This window comes from Schistocerca cancellata, chromosome 3, assembly GCF_023864275.1.
Source record: "Schistocerca cancellata isolate TAMUIC-IGC-003103 chromosome 3, iqSchCanc2.1, whole genome shotgun sequence".
Lineage (NCBI taxonomy): Eukaryota > Metazoa > Arthropoda > Insecta > Orthoptera > Acrididae > Schistocerca > Schistocerca cancellata.
In genome coordinates, this window is record NC_064628.1 from 522855668 (window position 1) to 522874522 (window position 18855).

The following is an 18855-nucleotide window of genomic DNA, read 5'->3' on the forward strand; positions in this document are numbered from 1 at the left end:
TACTTCCGCTACTTCCGCTACTTCCGCTACTTCCGCTACTTCCGCTACTTCCGCTACTTCCGCTACTTCCGCTACTTCCGCTACTTCCGCTACTTCCGCGACTTCCGCGACTTCCGCGACTTCCGCGACTTCCGCTACTTCCGCTACTTCCGCTACTTCCGCTACTTCCGCGACTTCCGCGACTTCCGCTACTTCCGCTACTTCCGCGACTTCCGCGACTTCCGCTACTTCCGCGACTTCCGCTACTTCCGCGACTTCCGCTACTTCCGCGACTTCCGCTACTTCCGCGACTTCCGCTACTTCCGCGACTTCCGCTACTTCCGCGACTTCCGCTACTTCCGCGACTTCCGCTACTTCCGCGACTTCCGCTACTTCCGCTACTTCCGCTACTTCCGCTACTTCCGCGACTTCCGCTACTTCCGCTACTTCCGCTACTTCCGCGACTTCCGCTACTTCCGCTACTTCCGCTACTTCCGCTACTTCCGCTACTTCCGCTACTTCCGCTACTTCCGCTACTTCCGCTACTTCCGCTACTTCCGCTACTTCCGCTACTTCCGCTACTTCCGCTACTTCCGCTACTTCCGCTACTTCCGCTACTTCCGCTACTTCCGCTACTTCCGCTACTTCCGCTACTTCCGCTACTTCCGCTACTTCCGCTACTTCCGCTACTTCCGCTACTTCCGCTACTTCCGCGACTTCCGCTACTTCTGCGACTTCCGCGACTTCCGCTACTTCTGCGACTTCCGCTACTTCTGCGACTTCTGCGACTTCTGCTACTTCTGCGACTTCTGCTACTTCTGCGATTTCTGCGACTTCTGCTACTTCTGCGATTTCTGCGACTTCTGCTACTTCTGCGATTTCTGTGACTTCTGCTACTTCTGCGATTTCTGTGACTTCTGCTACTTCTGCGATTTCTGTGACTTCTGCTACTTCTGCGATTTCTGTGACTTCTGCTACTTCTGCGATTTCTGTGACTTCTGCTACTTCTGCGATTTCTGTGACTTCTGCTACTTCTGCGATTTCTGTGACTTCTGCTACTTCTGCGATTTCTGTGACTTCTGCTACTACTGCGATTTCTGTGACTTCTGCTACTTCTGCGATTTCTGTGACTTCTGCTACTTCTGCGATTTCTGTGACTTCTGCGATTTCTGTGACTTCTGCTACTTCTGCGATTACTGTGACTTCTGCTACTTCTGCGATTTCTGTGACTTCTGCTACTTCTGCGATTTCTGTGACTTCTGCTACTTCTGCGATTTCTGTGACTTCTGCTACTTCTGCGATTTCTGTGACTCCTGCGATTTTTGCGACTTACCACCGTATGAAGAAGCTACATCTGTCCACACAGAAAATTGCATCTCAACAAACCTGTAATTGGTAAGTATGTTTTACGTTTGTTCTTCCGTTGGCTTTAATCCTATATTAAAGTAGCCATACAGTACCGTAAAAGTTCGTGTTTAGAAAATGAATTCTAACATATTGTTATGTTCTTAGGTACCCGAACTACATTTCAGTCACTCAGTAAAGTGATACCTCAAAATATCATTGTCAGCAGATCTGGAGAAATTGCCACTGCGTCTTTAGACCGTTTTCGTCAGACGAGAGGTTAGTTTCTAACTGTTTCGATGGACTTAATTACTTAAGTGAGATCGTTCTTGCAAATGTGAAATATACCCCATTGAGTGGCTTTCATTACAGCAAATATTAGCAATCTACTCTGTCAATTATATTGCTTGTAATTAGTGACAGCAAAAATTGTTTAATAATCCTTGTGATTTTGCAGACACAATTTTGGTTGCTGTACGTATCTATTCACATCAAGGCTGTTGGGAGAGACTCGTGAAGATTCAAGAGAGCTCTTAGAGGATTTGTAGTTTAAAAGTGACATTATTGCGAAATAAGTGTGCAGATGAGTGATTAAACTGTGTTTTATTGAAGTTGTGCGATTTTAAAGGAATAATAAATGTTAAATACAGTGAGCGAATAATGAAAATCTCATTTTCCACATGTTAAGCCGTCCTATACCCGTAATTTTCCACCACATATTTATTGGTAAACACTTGTTGGGGAGTGACATGCCGCCCCCGCCCCCCCCCCCCCCCCCCTCCCCTCTTTCTCCACAATCTTGGTGTGACACCGACCTGTAACATATCCCGAAGTCTACAATACGCATTTTGAGGCTGTTGATATGAAAGTGGGAAGTACAGATCTTACAGTTAAATCAGGAATGGCTTAAGTGAATTACTTGAAAGTAACACAGGAAAAGCTTACTTATGTAGGTGGTAGTAGTGTCGGCAAAAAGTTCTTGTGTGTGAAGTTGCCATGTAGAACACCAGGTGTAAAACTTTTCTCCCGAGTCTTGAACTGTGTCAGAACAAAAGTGAGGCATTCATCTGACACAATAATACTGCTTTTATTTCACAACACTTATACAGGTGTCTGAGTTCTGCTGTGTTAACATTGCAAAGTCCTGTAGGCATGTGGAGTATTAACCAAAACTGTCATATTGGAAGCAGAATCAAACACATTTGTTACGTTACTTGATATTTTCAGGAGAAAAAGGCAATGTTGCTTCTTATTAATATAATACATTCAGAGTCACAGCTGTGTTTGACCAACCATAACTGATGCTGAATGTGCATGTCGTCATATAATATGAAGGGCTTATTTCAATAGTGGTACAAGTCCATTACCTCCACTTTTCTGTCTATAATGCTTCTGAAATTAATGATCCAAACAAACATAAATAAAAGTTCATCTCTAGCAAGAAGCCATATGCTTGAATATTTCTGGTATCTCAACTGCAGATTTTTCAGCACTCAATTAACTTTACGACTCTGTATCTCAAAATGAACAAAAGTGAACTTGTACCACTACTGAAATAAGCCTTTCATATTCAGTATTATGCACACAGTCACACACAGCACGTCGATCTCGTGAGGCACAAGGCTCTCGTAATGAAGTACGTACGTCAGTCAACAGATGGCACTAGGAAAAGAATGTTAACTGCGCTTTTTAGTTGCTACTTGCGACTCTTAGTTGCGATTTGTCACGGAAATCGCAGTTTGACTCGGTAGCGAATAGCATAGTATGAACTTTGCTCAACAGATGGCACTGCTAACTGCGCTTTTTAGTTGCTACTTGCGACTCTTAGTTGCGACTTGTCACGGAAATCGCAGTTAGACTCTATAGCGTGTCGCAGAGATGAGCGTAGTACGAACTTTGCTCAACAGATGGCACTACTAACTGCGCTTTTTAGTTGCTACTTGCGACTCTTAGTTGCGACTTGTCATGGAAATCGCAGTTAGACTCTATAGCGTGTCGCAGAGATGAGCGTAGTACGAACTTTGCTCAACAGATGGCACTGCTAACTGCGCTTTTTAGTTGCTACTTGCGACTTCTAGCCGCGATTTGTCACTGAAATCGCAGAAAGCAGTATGGAATTCGGCCAACAGATGGCTCACGGCATTGAATGTGAAATGTTACTTGCGACTGCTAACTGTGACTGAAATCGCAGTTAGATTTTGTAAAGTTGTTATTGTGATATCTGTGACTTCTCAATCACTGTGATTTCTAACTGATACGCGATTTCCTGCCCATCACTACACTGTAGTATAGGAGCAACTTAACAATGGGGTAGCATTTCACTCTGGCTCTCCATCAGGGAGGGGAGCCCAGAAAGCTTGGAGGCTCAGTCTTGGGGCGAGATAAGTGCCCCATGCAGACATCAAGGTCCACTGGTTCTGAAGATTAATTCTGAGTGACATAAGAGAGAGTGACATGGTCAGTGTCAGCCTGCTTTCTTCCCATTTTCATCAGCAGTTGATGCTTTCTTTAGATTTTGTGGCATGAGGATGCTTTGGAGTCACAACCGCAACAGTGGTAGTGGCAGCACTAGACGATGGACCAGGCTGAACCTGTGGAGGGGCAGGGCCATCTGCTAGGTCGGCAACCACTGTGTTTTCTTATGTTCCGGGGTGCGGAGGGGTTTAGTAACTTGTCAGAAGCTATTAAGTTTAACTATTAATAAAGTTCAGTTTAAGAATAGCTAAAGGATTTCTTGGTGGCGAGTTCATTCTGTTCCATTGACAAAATATCTTAACACTGACTGACATATACATTGTTACTAATATCAAATAATATGTCACATAAAATCCTCAGTGCAGTAATGTCATCAATATAAATAAGTGTTGTCAACTGGTTTATGCCTTCGTCTGTCACTTTTTGTTAGAACAATTCCATATTTACTGTTGAATAACAAGTAAACTGTTTTGTTTTGCTGATTGTTGTTTATTTCTAACTAGTTTTCAGATGATTGGGCCATCATCAGGAACCAACTGACTAGCGTCTGCAAGGGACTCCAGTTCTTATGAAACCAAACATTATAAACAAACACAAAATCAAATTGCACAGAATGTTGTGCACCAAACTTGCTTTTTAACATTGTAAATTACACTTTACACAATGGACAATATTAAACATAATAAATAGTTGAAATACTCAGCATTAAAGGTTGATGGTTATAATGCTGTAGTTTGTGAGGTCGTGACATTGGCTGAGAACTGTTCAACTGAGCTCTAGTCACTTATTTTATGCAACAAACATGTTTTACATTGTAAATTATACTTTGCACAATGGACACTATTAAAAACAGTACATTATTAAACTATACAGTATTACAAATTATATTGTTTTAATGTTGAAGTTTGTGAGTAAGCAAGGTCAGGAATATGAAATTGTATTACGTTTTAATTGAGCTTAGCAGTGTATGTCACTGGTGACGGCCTGTGGGTATGTGGCAGGTAGATTGCATCATACAAAGCTTAAAAGTGAGGATGTTCTCAGTTGTAATTGATCATTTAGAAGCAGCTGGATGTTTTGATCTCAATGTTTGTTTATCTCAAGTGCTTCTAACAGGCTTAATTCTCTTCCTTTATTGGCTATCTGTAGCAGTTCTGTGTGGACTTACCGTATTTACTCGAATCTAAGCCACACATTTTTTCTGGTCTTTGTAATCCAAAAAACCGCCTGCGGCTTAGAGTCGAGTGCAAAGTACGTGGAAGTTCTGAAAAATGTTGGTAGGTGCCGCCACAACTAGCTTCTGCCGTCGAATATATGTAGCACTACACAGGCTTGCTTTGTAGGCACAAAGATAAATACTGGCGCCAAAACCTCTGCGTCAGTAAATAAATTTTAAAAAAAGGTGGAAGACGAGCTTTTTTTCTCTGCCCCAAGTTTTGACCACTGCATTTTCATACATTATCCAACGAAGTAAATACAAATTCCGTATTGTTCATCTTTGAATGAAGCAGCATTTCAATGTACTACAAAAATCCGACTGGCAAGACTGTTTGGGGTTTTTGTCAATATGGCCAACTCTACATTCTGAATTTTTTCCTACCTGTGAGAAGAGGTGGTTGCTAATAGGAACTTTTATGAATTGTGAATCACATGCAGTATGCTCTTCACCATAAGAATAATACGAATATAAACATTTTGCCATGTATTGTTTCGTGTTTGCTGCTATCTCATTTAAATCCAGTTTGCCTAGTAAACTACGAAACTTCAGTGAGACAACAGCAAACGCGGAAGAATATACATATCAGGTCATGTTTATATTCATATTATTCTTATGCCTAATAGTGATAACAGTCAGAAATGAAGCACGGCAATTGACTAGATTTTTAAATCTAAGATGACTAATTTCTGTGCAGAATGTAATGTACTAAAGAGGCGTCTGCAAAGATTTTCAGACGGAGAAAAATTTTCGCTAAACTCTCGTTCAGAACATGTTCTATCATACGCAGTCTATTATTTGGTTCTTGTTGATCATTATCAAAGAAAGCAGCAGTGTAAGTAACAACAAATAGCAGTCTATTACCATCATTTCGCAGTACAGTAACGCATTTTCAGCTTAGAGTGACGTAAACACCTGTAACATAGAGAACGGCACTTAAGAGCTCAAAGAAAAATAAGCAATCAATTCAAACCAGACGAAGCATGTGAAAAAGAAAGGGTACGATACCCGTATAAATACGGACGGAGCGCCTGACGCATAGCAATGGCTACCTGGTAAAGCTTAACTGCTAAGCTTACGACTCGAACCAAACTACTGTAGCTGTATCGTCATTCATTCGACCTAGATTGTGTCTCATATTAAAATGGACCAACTTGGTTTCGATTTGGAGGCGTGACCTAAAACTTTTCTCTCCCCTTGAATTTCGAGTCTCAAATTTCAGGTGCGGCCTAGATTCGGGAATTTTTTTTTTTCCTTGATTTCGAGTCCCGTTTTTCAGGTGCAGCTTAGATTTGAGTGCAGCTCAGATTTGAGTGCAGCTCAGATTCGAGTAAATACGGTAGTACTTGTATCATTCCCTCAGCACATGTTCAGCAAAGGTGGAGTCTCACTTACGTAATCTCCAGCAGTGTTTGTGTTCAATCAGCCTAGTTGCTATAGCCCTGTCTGTTTGACCACTATGCAGTTTGTTGCAGTCATTGCAAGTGATTTTATAAGCATCACTTTTACTTTATAAATCTGTTTTGTCCTTTCTGTTGAATAAGACATGAGCTGTGGTGCATCTTAAGTAAAATGAAGTTTTATAATCACAGGGTTGGAGAGTTTTAGCTGATTTGTCAGACAGTTTTCCTGCATATGGGATAGTACACCAGGTGGTTTTACACGTGACTGTTGCTACGGAGGGAGTATACACATAGGGAAACATTTTTCTTCTTTGTTTCTTGTGTAGAATGTTGTCAGTTAAGTCAGGGACATAGCCACTGTTAGATGGAATACATTCGATGGTGTCTAATTATGTTTGAAAACTGTTTTAACACTGGTATGGACAGACAAGGCACCATGGAATAGAAAGGCAGCATGTTAGTGTGTTACTGGCTGTTGTGAATGTGAATGTGTTGCCATGTCTGTTGTGGATGTTCTGTAAATTTTGAAACTATGTATATTTGTAATAAAACCTATGTTAAGGTCCAAGAAGTCAATGAATCTCAATGGTGAACTGTATGTTTTTATATTGTGAGTTTAGATGTGAGTTTAGGAATGTGTAAATTGTCTTTTGCTGCAGACCACAGACACATTACACCATCTACATATCTGTGACAATATTTGATATTTTTGCTGGAGATGTTCATTATATAGGAACCGTTTTTTGAAATGGTCCATGAAGATATCTGCTACTTGACGGGTGAGGAGACTGCCAGCACTGTACTGGAACATGCAAGGTAGAACAGTGGAAAATCCAGGATGGAGTAATATTACATAATTGTATGTATAATGTATATGTATGTAATAATTTAGATAATATTAGCACTTCAATGATGTGGCAGATGTCATGGGATAGTGATAAGCACTCATACATACTATTGTACTACTGTGTGCACAAGGTAGAAAAGGGCAGTGCATTGACATGGCTGTCATCTGATTCATGTGAAAAGGTTGCTGAAGTGATTATGGCTGCACAATGGGAATTAACAGACTCCGAACATGGAATGGTAGTTGGAGCTAGGTGCATGGAACACTCTGTTTCAGAAATCATTCCCGAGATCCATAGTGCAAAGAGTGTGCCAAAATATCTCATTTCAGGCATCACTATGGTGACAATTTGCAGCCATTCATGGACTTCATGACCCCAAACAATGATGAAATTTTTACAAATGTCACCAGGCCGCAATTGTTCGCACCTCGTTTGAAGAACATTCCAAACAATTCAAGCAAATGATATGACCACCCAGATAACCCGAAATGAATACCATCTAACATTTGTGGGACATAATTGAGATGTCAGTTAAGGCACAAAATCCTTCATGGCAACACTTCCTCAATTATGGATGGCTATAGCAGCAGCATGGCTCAGTATATCTGCAGAAGGTCTGACACAATATTAGAAGGTATCACATGATTTTTTTATCCACTTCAGTGTAAAGAACAACCTAAAGAAAAAAATTACTCAAAATAACATCATTTTTCATGAAAGCAGATAAAAGTACTACTTTGAATCTCATGGACAAAAGTGATTTTGCTGTGAAAGTGAAGCAACTCCTTACGTCTAATTTCTACCATATCCTCACCAAAGATCCCACAAAAACCTTCAACAAAGAAATTAAAAACTTGACCAAGACCTACAAAAGCATAATACTCAAATACAAAGCTAAGTATCTGATTAACATAAAAAGGAGCTCCTAATCTGTATGGACTTCCTAAGCTACACAAGGAAGGCCTACCTACATCGCACAATACTACAAAATTACCAAGAAACCAAGCCAAAATATAAATCTGAGTTTGGAATTTTAAATTCAATGGGCCTCATTAACAAAATTAAAGACCTCCCACATAATGCTAAACTAGTATCTTTTGATATAAAATCAATTGCAATGAGTGCAACGAACTGTATATTGAACAGAAAGACAGGGCTATAGCAACTAGGCTGAAGACAAACACAGCTTGAGATCACATAAGTCAAACTCCACCTTTGCTGAACATGTGCTGATGGAAGGACACAGATACCAAGTCCACACAGAAGTGCTACATATAGCCAATAAAGGAAGAGAACTAGGCCTCTTAGAAGCACTTGAGGTTAACAAATATTTAGCTCAAAATGTCCAACTGGTTCCAAATAATCAATTACAACTGAAAACATCCCACTTTTAAGCTCCACATGATGCAATTAACCTGCCACAAACTGACAGATGGTCATCAATGACATATACTGCTACACAAAATTAAAACACAATAGAATTTCATATTCCTTACCTTACCACCTCATAAACTTCAACAGTAAAGCAATATAACTCGTAATACTGTGTAGTTTAATAATGTACTGTATTTAACATTGTCCATTGTATAAACTATGCTTTACAAAGTTAAACTTGTTTGTTGCACAACATAAGTGACTAGGGCTGAGTTAAACATTTCTCAGCTAATGTCACGGCTTCACAAACTATAGCATAAGAACCATACAATGTCTAATACTAAGTATTGTAGGCCTAATTATTTATTGTGTTTAATATTGTCCATTGTGTAAAGTGTAATTTACAACATTAAAAAACAAGTTTGGTCCACAACATTCTGTGCAGGTGGATTGTATCTTTGCTTATAATAACAGGTGACACAGAAAAATAGGAACATTTCCACAATCCAATAAAACTAGAAGTGATGAAGGAAAGAAATTGCATTCGTAGTAATTGAAACCTTACAACTTTGACGAAACTTTGATGGCATTTATCATTTTTTTTATGTCCTTTAGATGGTGTCCTCTTGTACGAATGCATTGTGAACTCTGCTGTCGAGATTCCTCACTGACCAATGCAACATCTCAGCTGGGATACTGTGAATTGCATCCCAAATTCTCTGTTTTAACTTATACAGGGTTCCAGGGGGGCAGGAATGTTACTGAATCATGAGATAACATGGTTGCGAAACAATTCTTGGACATATGTCACCGGATAAAATCATACTTGTGCAACCGCAAGCAGTATGTATCATTAGGAAACTCGTACCAATCAGAAACCAAATCCATCAAATATGGAGTGCCGCGGGGTTCAGTAATGGGGCCATTGTTATTTAATGTATTTGTTAATGATATAGGTGTTGAGGAGGAAGAAAAGAAAATACTGTATGCTGATGACATGACAATACTAAATAGTGACCAAAATATGGAACAGCTTGAGAGAAGAGCATACATATCTGCAAATGTCACAGCTCAATGGCTGTTGGAAAATGAACTGGTTATAAATCTAAAAAAGACTATGTATGCAGTGTTTAAAAACAAGGAAAAGGCTGTAGACATGGATTTATAGGTTGATGGAACAAGGCTGTAAGAAATAGAATCTGCTAGATTCTTAGGTATTCTTGTTGATAATGAATTGAAATGGAAAAAACATATTAATAATGTCTGTAAGAAACTGAGCTCTGTCATATTCTTAATGATGCAGCTATCACAGTATTCAGACAAGAACCTTCTGTGTACAGTGTATCATGGACTATTCGAACCATACTTACAGTATGGAGTGACTGTGTGGGGAAACTCAAACAAACAAGAGACAAAACGAGTGTTCAAAAAAAAAAAAAAAAAAAAAAAAAAAGCAATTAGGACCATTTTAAGAAGAAAGACCTCTGAAACATGCAGAGACTGTTTCAAGAATTTAGATATCTTAACTTTTTCATCGTTGTATATATACAAAACAATAATGTACATCACAAAAGGTAGTGAGGACTGGATTACAAATGCTAGTGTAAACACCCACAATACAAGAAAGAAGAATGAAGTACGGAGCATACCCCACCGACTGGCAGGCGTAGAAAAAGGACCCCAGTACTCTGGTATCAGTCTACTAAGAAGTCTGCCCAAAACCCTGCAAGATAGTGTACTTCACAATGACTTTCCGAAGAAACTTAAAGACTATCTCATTGAAAAAGAGTTTTACAGTGTCGCAGAATACTTATGCCATTAAATTTGTATATATTGTTACTCATTATCAGTGATGTAAAAATGTTAAGCTAAAGGTGTAGAAAAATAAGTGATAAAGAATGTTAATACTTTGACATGTCCTATATTACACCTACATTTACTGTACATAATGTAATCTTACAGGATCAAATAAAATTCAATTCAATTCAATTCAATTCAACTGTCGGGCAGTGTGTAATATCGCCCTGTCCTGTTGAAACCAGGTTTCTTGAACATCTGGAAAGTTCATAACATCTCCCCATAACATTGTATTGACAGTTATTGTGTTTCCCTGTTCATTTGTGAAAAAGTACAGTCCGATAATCCCACCTGATGAAACACCACACCATACTGTCACTTTACTAGTGTGTAAAGGGTTCTCATGAACATCATTAGAATTTGTGTTTGCCCAGTAACGGTAGTTCTGTTTATTCACATAACCTAAGAGATGAAAATGTGCCTCATTTGACATCCACAACTTGTTTAGAAATTCATTGTCATTGTTTACTTTTGTTATCATTTGTTGACAGAATCCTAATCATAACCAGTAATCATTGTCCTTCAATTGTTGCACCATCTGTAGTTTGTATGGGTGAAATTTTAAATCACGATGAAGAATTCTGCAAACACTCTCCAGGGACATTCCAACCACTGCTGCTTCCTTACTGATTGAACACCGTGGGTTCCATAAGACAGACTCGCATACAACATCAATGTTCGCTGGAGAATGCACACTTCTTGGTTGTCCTGTTGGTTTCTTCTTGAGGGCAGATCCAGTCTCTTCAAAGTTATTAATCTAACATTTTATCGCCTGTTTCGACGGAACGGCATCATGATTTCTTAAATTATAAAAACATCGAAAATCCCTCTTCACTGCTACCAAACCATAATTGTTCTTATAAAACATTTTTATGGCTAACGCATGCTGTTGTCTGTCCCACTGATCCACGATTTACTAGCTGCCACAAACCCACAGTACCGCCACCTGCCCATGGCTGCCACTACAAATTTCAAACATTCCCATTATTCTGTGTTACCCTATATTTGGTTACCTAAGAACTTGTGCCCTTGCGCACATTAGTCAGTTATTTCCTGAAGATAGCCCAATAAGTTGAAAACTACAGAAATGAACAAAAAACAATAGAACAAAAACAGTTTAATTGTCATTCAACCTCAAAAATGTTGTAAATTTACTTTCTGTTTGATGATGCATTGCTACAATAGCCTAAGAATCATCATGTGTATCTCACTGTATGGTACACTTACATTTTGTGACAAGTTTGTTACTACTTCTTAATTAAAAATATGTTTATGATTTTTTTGACCTGTTTCACATCCATGAGAGCCATTTCACTTTGGATCTGTCAGTGGGTCATAAGCAAATATATATATATATATATATATATATATATATAGGGAAACATTCCACGGGGGAAAAATATATTTAAAAAGAAAGATGATGAGACTTACCAAACAAAAGCGCTGGCAGGTCGATAGACACACAAACAAACACACAAAATTCTAGCTTTTGCAACCAATGGTTGCCTCGTCAGGAAAGAGGGAAGGAGAGGGAAGGACAAAAGGATATGGGTTTTAAGGGAGAGGGTAAGGAGTCATTCCAATCCCGGGAGCGGAAAGACTTACCTTAGGGGGAAAAAAGGACAGGTATACACTCGCACACACACATATATCCATTCGCATATACACAGACACAAGCAGACATTTGTAAAGGCAAAGAGTTTGGGCAGAGATGTCAGTCGAGGCGGAAGTACAGAGGCAAAGATGATGTTGAAAGACAGGTGAGGTATGAGCGGCGGCAGATTGAAATTAGAAATTAGCGGAGATTGAGGCCTGGCGGATAGCGAGAAGAGAGGATATGCTGAAGGGCAAGTTCCCATCTCCGGAGTTCGGATAGGTTGGTGTTAGTGGGAAGTATCCAGATAACCCGGACGGTGTAACACTGCGCCAAGATGTGCTGGTCGTGCACCAAGGCATGTTTAGCCACAGGGTGATCCTCATTACCAACAAACACTGTCTGCCTGTGTCCATTCATGCGAATGGACAGTTTGTTGCTGGTCATTCCCACATAGAAGGCTTCACAGTGTAGGCAGGTCAGTTGGTAAATCACGTGGGTGCTTTCACACGTGGCTCTGCCTTTGATCGTGTACACCTTCCGGGTTACAGGACTGGAGTAGGTGGTGGTGGTAGGGTGCATGGGACAGGTTTTACACCGGGGGCGGTTACATGGGTAGGAGCCAGAGGGTAGGGAAGGTGGTTTGGGGATTTCATAGGGATTAACTAAGAGGTTACGAAGGTTAGGTGGACGGCGGAAAGACACTCTTGGTGGAGTGGGGAGGATTTCATGAAGGATGGATCTCATTTCAGGGCAGGATTTGAGGAAGTCGTATCCCTGCTGGAGAGCCACATTCAGAGTCTGATCCAGTCCCAGAAAGTATCCTGTCACAAGTGGGGCACTTTTGTGGTTCTTCTGTGGGAGGTTCTGGGTTTGAGAGGATGAGGAAGTTGCTCTGGTTATTTGCTTCTGTACCAGGTCGGGAGGGTAGTTGCGGGATGCGAAAGCTGTTGTCAGGTTGTTGGTGTAATGGTTCAGGGATTCCGGACTGGAGCAGATTTGTTTGCCACGAAGACCCAGGCTGTAGGGAAGGGACCGTTTGATGTGGAATGGGTGGCAGCTGTCATAATGGAGGTACTGTTGCTTGTTGGTGGGTTTGATGTGGACGGACGTGTGAAGCTGGCCATGGACAGGTGGAGGTCAACGTCAAGGAAAATGGCATGGGATTTGGAGTAGGACCAGGTGAATCTGATGGAACCAAAGGAGTTGAGGTTGGAGAGGAAATTCTGGAGTTCTTCTTCACTGTGAGTCCAGATCATGAAGATGTCATCAATAAATCTGTACCAAACTTTGGGTTGGCAGGCCTGAGTAACCAAGAAGGCTTCCTCTAAGCGACCCATGAATAGGTTGGCATACGAAGGGGCCATCCTGGTACCCATGGCTGTTCCCTTTAATTGTTGGTATGTCTGGCCTTCAAAAGTGAAGAAGTTGTGGGTCAGGATGAAGCTGGCTAAGGTAATGAGGAAAGAGGTTTTAGGTAGGGTGGCAGGTGATCGGCGTGAAAGAAAGTGCTCCATCGCAGCGAGGTCCTGGACGTGCGGGATATTTGTGTATAAGGAAGTGGCATCAATGGTTACAAGGATGGTTTCCAGGGGTAACAGATTGGGTAAGGATTCCAGGCATTCGAGAAAGTGGTTGGTGTCTTTGATGAAGGATGGGAGACTGCATGTAATGGGTTGAAGGTGTTGATCTACGTAGGCAGAGATACGTTCTGTGGGGGCTTGGTAACCAGCTACTGTGGGGCGGCCGGGATGATTGGGTTTGTGAATTTTAGGAAGAAGGTAGAAGGTAGGGGTGAGGGGTTTCGGTGGGGTCAGGAGGTTGATGGAGTCAGGTGAAAGGTTTTGTAGGGGTCCTAAGGTTCTGAGGATTCCTTGAAGCTCTGCCTGGACATCAGGAATGGGATTACCTTGGCAAACTTTGTATGTGGTGTTGTCTGAAAGCTGACGCAGTCCCTCACCCACATACTCCCGACGATCAAGTACCACGGTCGTGGAACCCTTGTCCGCCGGAAGAATGACGATGGATCGGTCAGCCTTCAGATCACGGATAGCCTGGGCTTCAGCAGTGGTGATGTTGGGAGTAGGATTAAGGTTTTTTAAGAAGGATTGAGAGGCAAGGCTGGAAGTCAGAAATTCCTGGAAGGTTTGGAGAGGGTGATTTTGAGGAAGAGGAGGTGGGTCCCGCTGTGACGGAGGACGGAACTGTTCCAGGCAGGGTTCAATTTGGATAGTGTCTTGGGGAGTTGGATCATTAGGAGTAGGATCATTTTTCTTCGTGGCAAAGTGATATTTCCAGCAGAGAGTACGAGTGTAGGACAGTAAATCTTTGACGAGGGCTGTTTGGTTGAATCTGGGAGTGGGGCTGAAGGTGAGTCCTTTGGACAGGACAGAGGTTTCAGATTGGGAGAGAGGTTTGGAGGAAAGGTTAACTACTGAATTCGGGTGTTGTGGTTCCAGATTGTGTTGATTGGAATTTTGAGATTTTGGAGGGAGTGGAGCTGGAAGTGGGAGATTGAGTAGATGGGAGAGACTGGGTTTGTGTGCACTGAGAGGAGGTTGAGGTTTGCTGGAAAGGTTGTGAAGGATGAGTGAGTTGCCTCTCCGGAGGTGGGAAACCAGGAGATTGGATAGTTTTTAGAGGTGAAGGGTGGCATGCTGTTCTAATTTGCGGTTGGCCTGTAGGAGGATGCTCTGAACAGCCGGTGTGGATGTGGGAGAGGAAAGATTGAGGACTTTTATTAAGGATAGGAATTGACAGGTGTGTTCATTGGCTGAGTTGATGTGTAGGTGAAGGACTAGGTGGGTGAGGGCAATGGATTATTCAGTTTGGAACTGGTATAGGGACTGATGGAAAGAAGGGTTGCAGCCAGAGATGGGAACTTTAAGTGTGAGGCCTTTGGGGGTAATGCCGGCAGTTGCTTCATCGGGGGGGGGGGGGGGGGGGGGGGGGGGGTTCGTCTTTCCCTCTTTCCTGACGAAGCAACCGTTGCTTGCGAAAGCTAGAATTTTGTGTGTATGTTTGTGTGTCTATCGACGTGCCAGCGCTTTCGTTTGGTAAGTCACATCATCTTTGTTTTTAGATATATTTTTCCCACGTTAGGATCTCCCCTCAATGGATCATGACATGTATCTTATCTTATGTGGGGACGTATGGTTTTATGTGGCATCAGAACCATAGAGAAGCTTCACATTTTACAAAACAAAATGCAAAAGTACTACATATGGCACTGTGGTATTCGCTGAAAAGTCACTCACCTGTCGATACAGAAATGACTGCCCTTTACATGTTACTTCCCAAAAATCATAATGCTTACAACTTGGGATATAATCATCACTCAGAAATTGCTGGCCAGGTTTGATACAGAGTTCTTTCATACTTCTTACAGTCCTTATGTCTCGATCATCTCGCGAAGCACCCATAAATGACCTGAAATCTTTTATTCCTGGGAAAAGTGCCGCGGCTTGTTTCATTGCATCAACATTGAATTCTGGATTCCTCATGAAACAAAAATAAAAAGAATTACAAGTGCTACAACCCACTGCACACAATTAATACTGAGAGAGTAAGTAAAAGTACCCTGATTTAAATGTGAAGTACAGACATTTTACTTGCCGTGGCAGGTAAAAAAAATGGCTTACTGTATAAAATAACATCTCCTCCATTCAGAAAATGGTATTTCAGCCAAGTATTTGAAGCCCATCTTTTGTAGTGTTGGTGCATTTTGTTTCCTCACAGCTAGACGATACAAGTAAGTTCTGCACTTTGCACTATGTCTTGAATGAAATGTATCTGGTACTAGCTGACACTTTTGCACTCTAAAAGGACATAAGTAATTGACAGTTGAGCTAAGCAGCTCTTTTGGTGTACCAAAACACCTTGCTTACTCTTTGTTCCACAAATCCTTACCTAAGTCCAACTTTGGCCTTCTCAAAATACCTGTTGAAACCTACAGTCAGACACTCTGGGTCATACCCACCACCTGTATGGCGCTCTAGATCAACATGGGCAGATGAAAGTAACGCATGGACACCTTTGTCAGTTCTGAAAAGATTAAAATATGTGGGATCATATTTCCGCTTCCTTTCTTTTACATAAAATAGTAAAACAATTTTCTTTTGTCTATGACAGTGGAGGGTCCACAGTAATAAAAATGCATGAGTAATTCTTTACAGTTTTCCTAAAAAGTTTTTGAGACAAGTATCATTACAAAACTAAAATTCAAACATTCATAAAGCAATTTTTAATCAAAATTATGCTGAATTAAAATGTTTACATATAGTCTTCTTTTAAACATACAGTGCTACAATACAATCACTATAATAGGATAAAGGCTAAAATACCACATCCAGAAATAATGCAGGCCAGTCATCCTGAAAAAGGCAGCTGGAGGTGGAGGAGGGAAGGGGGGGGGGAGGGGGGAGGCCAAGCACGTGAAAGACTAAAGACTGAACAAAGACTAAATGTGATGTCTTCCCTATTATCTTCTGTCTGTAAATATAATAAATTAGCGTCTCCCTCCGTGGTTTCTGTTAGTATATTCGGGCTAATTTCAAAAACCACTCCAGTGATTTTGATACAGTTCTCACTAATACGTAGACTGGGTCACGATGAAGGTTTGTGTATATAATTTATTACCGTTAAGTAATGATGAGTGTGTAAACACATGTATTTCTATCTGCTCCATATTTAATTAGCACTTTCTATCTTTATGCGATGGCTAATCTCAGGAACTATTGTAAGGAGTTTGGTACAGCTGTCACTAACAGATAGGTTCACAGGGAATGTTAATGTATATCTACACATATGGAACAAAGAAGTTGTCCAGCCACAGATACTTAGTGCTACCCATGTGAAGCCAGGATAGGTCGCTAGTTACAATATAAAGTAGTCAATTAAAATGTGGCACACCAAAATCTGTAAATGATAAACAGTTCACAATGGTGGGCCCTATAACTAGAAGCCAAATCTATATTTTAAAGCAGAGGGCATGATTCATAGAGGTGTGTTGTAATTACTCTCTCTTCTTAGGAGCAGGAGCAGTATGAGATAGGCCGTGGCCAAGTGGTGAGTGGTGGATCCCACTTACTGCATCTTGTTGTCCCTCACTTCCAACTATTATTGTCCCAGCTGACACACAAGTACTTTTCTCTGTGGGGCAGTTGCACCAACAAATGAGCATCATCTTGTGACACTGCAAGTACCATAAAGAATCCTTAGTTGCTACACCTGTGAGCTCCTTTCTCTGAATTCCCATGTACCTTGCTATCCACCATATTTTTGGGGCCATTTGTAAGCATGCAACAGTGTTGTTGAGCTGCAGAAAGATATCATGGACAAATGGAAAATTTTCTATCAAGTTATCTCCAGCCAGTTCTAAGCCAAGTTAAACCAGGCCAAAACATCATGTAACAATCATAATGACAAATAGGCAGACAGCCAATACTGCAAATAATATGCCACACCCTGGAAACTACTGCTTCACCTCACTTGGGTAAGAAGACTGAATCCTTAATTCAGCAAAATGATCTCACTGAGAAGAGATTATAATATCATTCTGACAGCACACCACAGTGCAACAAGAAGGAATAAATGTTCCACAAGAACACCCATCAGCCAGTTCACATGGCAGAAAACCACCAAGCAACGAAAGTCACTTTTGTGACACCGAAGGGCGGTGAACAATGCTGATGAAGCCAGAAAATGAGGACACACACAGTCATTCTTGGCAAGACATAACATCATTGCCTCAGATGGACATTAATAAATACTCAGGTTCACAAGCCCATATGCAATTCAGTTACAGTGAACCAGCTACAATGCAGACCCTGCGATGTGCTCCTTACTATTTGCCAGATGACTTCTACTTTCGAGATAGTTGCCCACCTGACCTGACAAAATAGTAGCTGTGAGCTGCCAACATCTCATATGCTGTTGTGAAATCTGGGGGATTTATATCTCCAGCTTGCTGAGAGTCAAAATGATGGTGTTTGGCGCACCATCAACTTACCACTGTATTCGGGATGCATGCTTAAGGCTTGCATCTGTGAGCAGATGCTGGTGTCCATGGCCTACCTCTGGTGAAGATGCCATGCCAACAGTCATCACACTCCATCTTGCTTTTGTTACCCCCCACTGATAGCAGCATGCCAAGCAGCCAGCAACCAACACTATGGATTGAGTGAGAATACTGATGTTAACACTGATTTGTAACATAGTTTTTACAATAGCGAGTGTATGTAGCACCATAAAAATCAATGATAACTAAAAAATTGCACATTTGTGATTATTTAGTTTCCTAAGGAGATATGAAATGGTGCATTACAGGACAATTTATTTATGATTCTCTTGCAACGTACAGACAGTTACTGAATAATATTGTTTTCCTTGGCAAAGTCCTAGTAAGCACTACAAGACCAGACATTTTACAAAAAGACATTGTATATCGACCCAACAAAGCAGAGTTTTGTTTGCTACACTTTCACCCAAATCAGTGAATGTGGAATGCAGGAAACCTATATGAAATCCAACCTACATTATTCAATGTACCAACTGAACCAACACAACTGTAGTTTAAGGAAAAACCACACAGATGTGATAATATTTCATCAACAACAATAAAACTGTTTCCCAACACAGGAGAAACCAATTCCACAATTGTTGCTAAATCTGAGCCACAAATGGCAAGAATCTTCAACACAATCACTTCTGAAAGAAAAGTAATTACATTTACAAAAATATTTGTGTATTAGAATTGGTGAATCA

At 40.9% G+C, this 18855-nt stretch overlaps 1 protein-coding gene across 1 annotated transcript in view; it reads right to left on the reverse strand.

The window, feature by feature from the left end:
• The window catches only part of LOC126175337 (tRNA pseudouridine synthase-like 1), a 104210-nt gene that overhangs the window by 39386 nt on the left and 45969 nt on the right, over positions 1–18855 (reverse strand). The window contains exons 3-5 of the mRNA XM_049922057.1: positions 16000–16134; positions 15732–15908; positions 15348–15588 (exon numbers count right to left, since the gene is read on the reverse strand). Of these exons, the coding sequence (XP_049778014.1) occupies positions 15348–15588; positions 15732–15908; positions 16000–16134 (553 nt within the window). The remainder of the gene's footprint in view (positions 1–15347; positions 15589–15731; positions 15909–15999; positions 16135–18855) is intronic.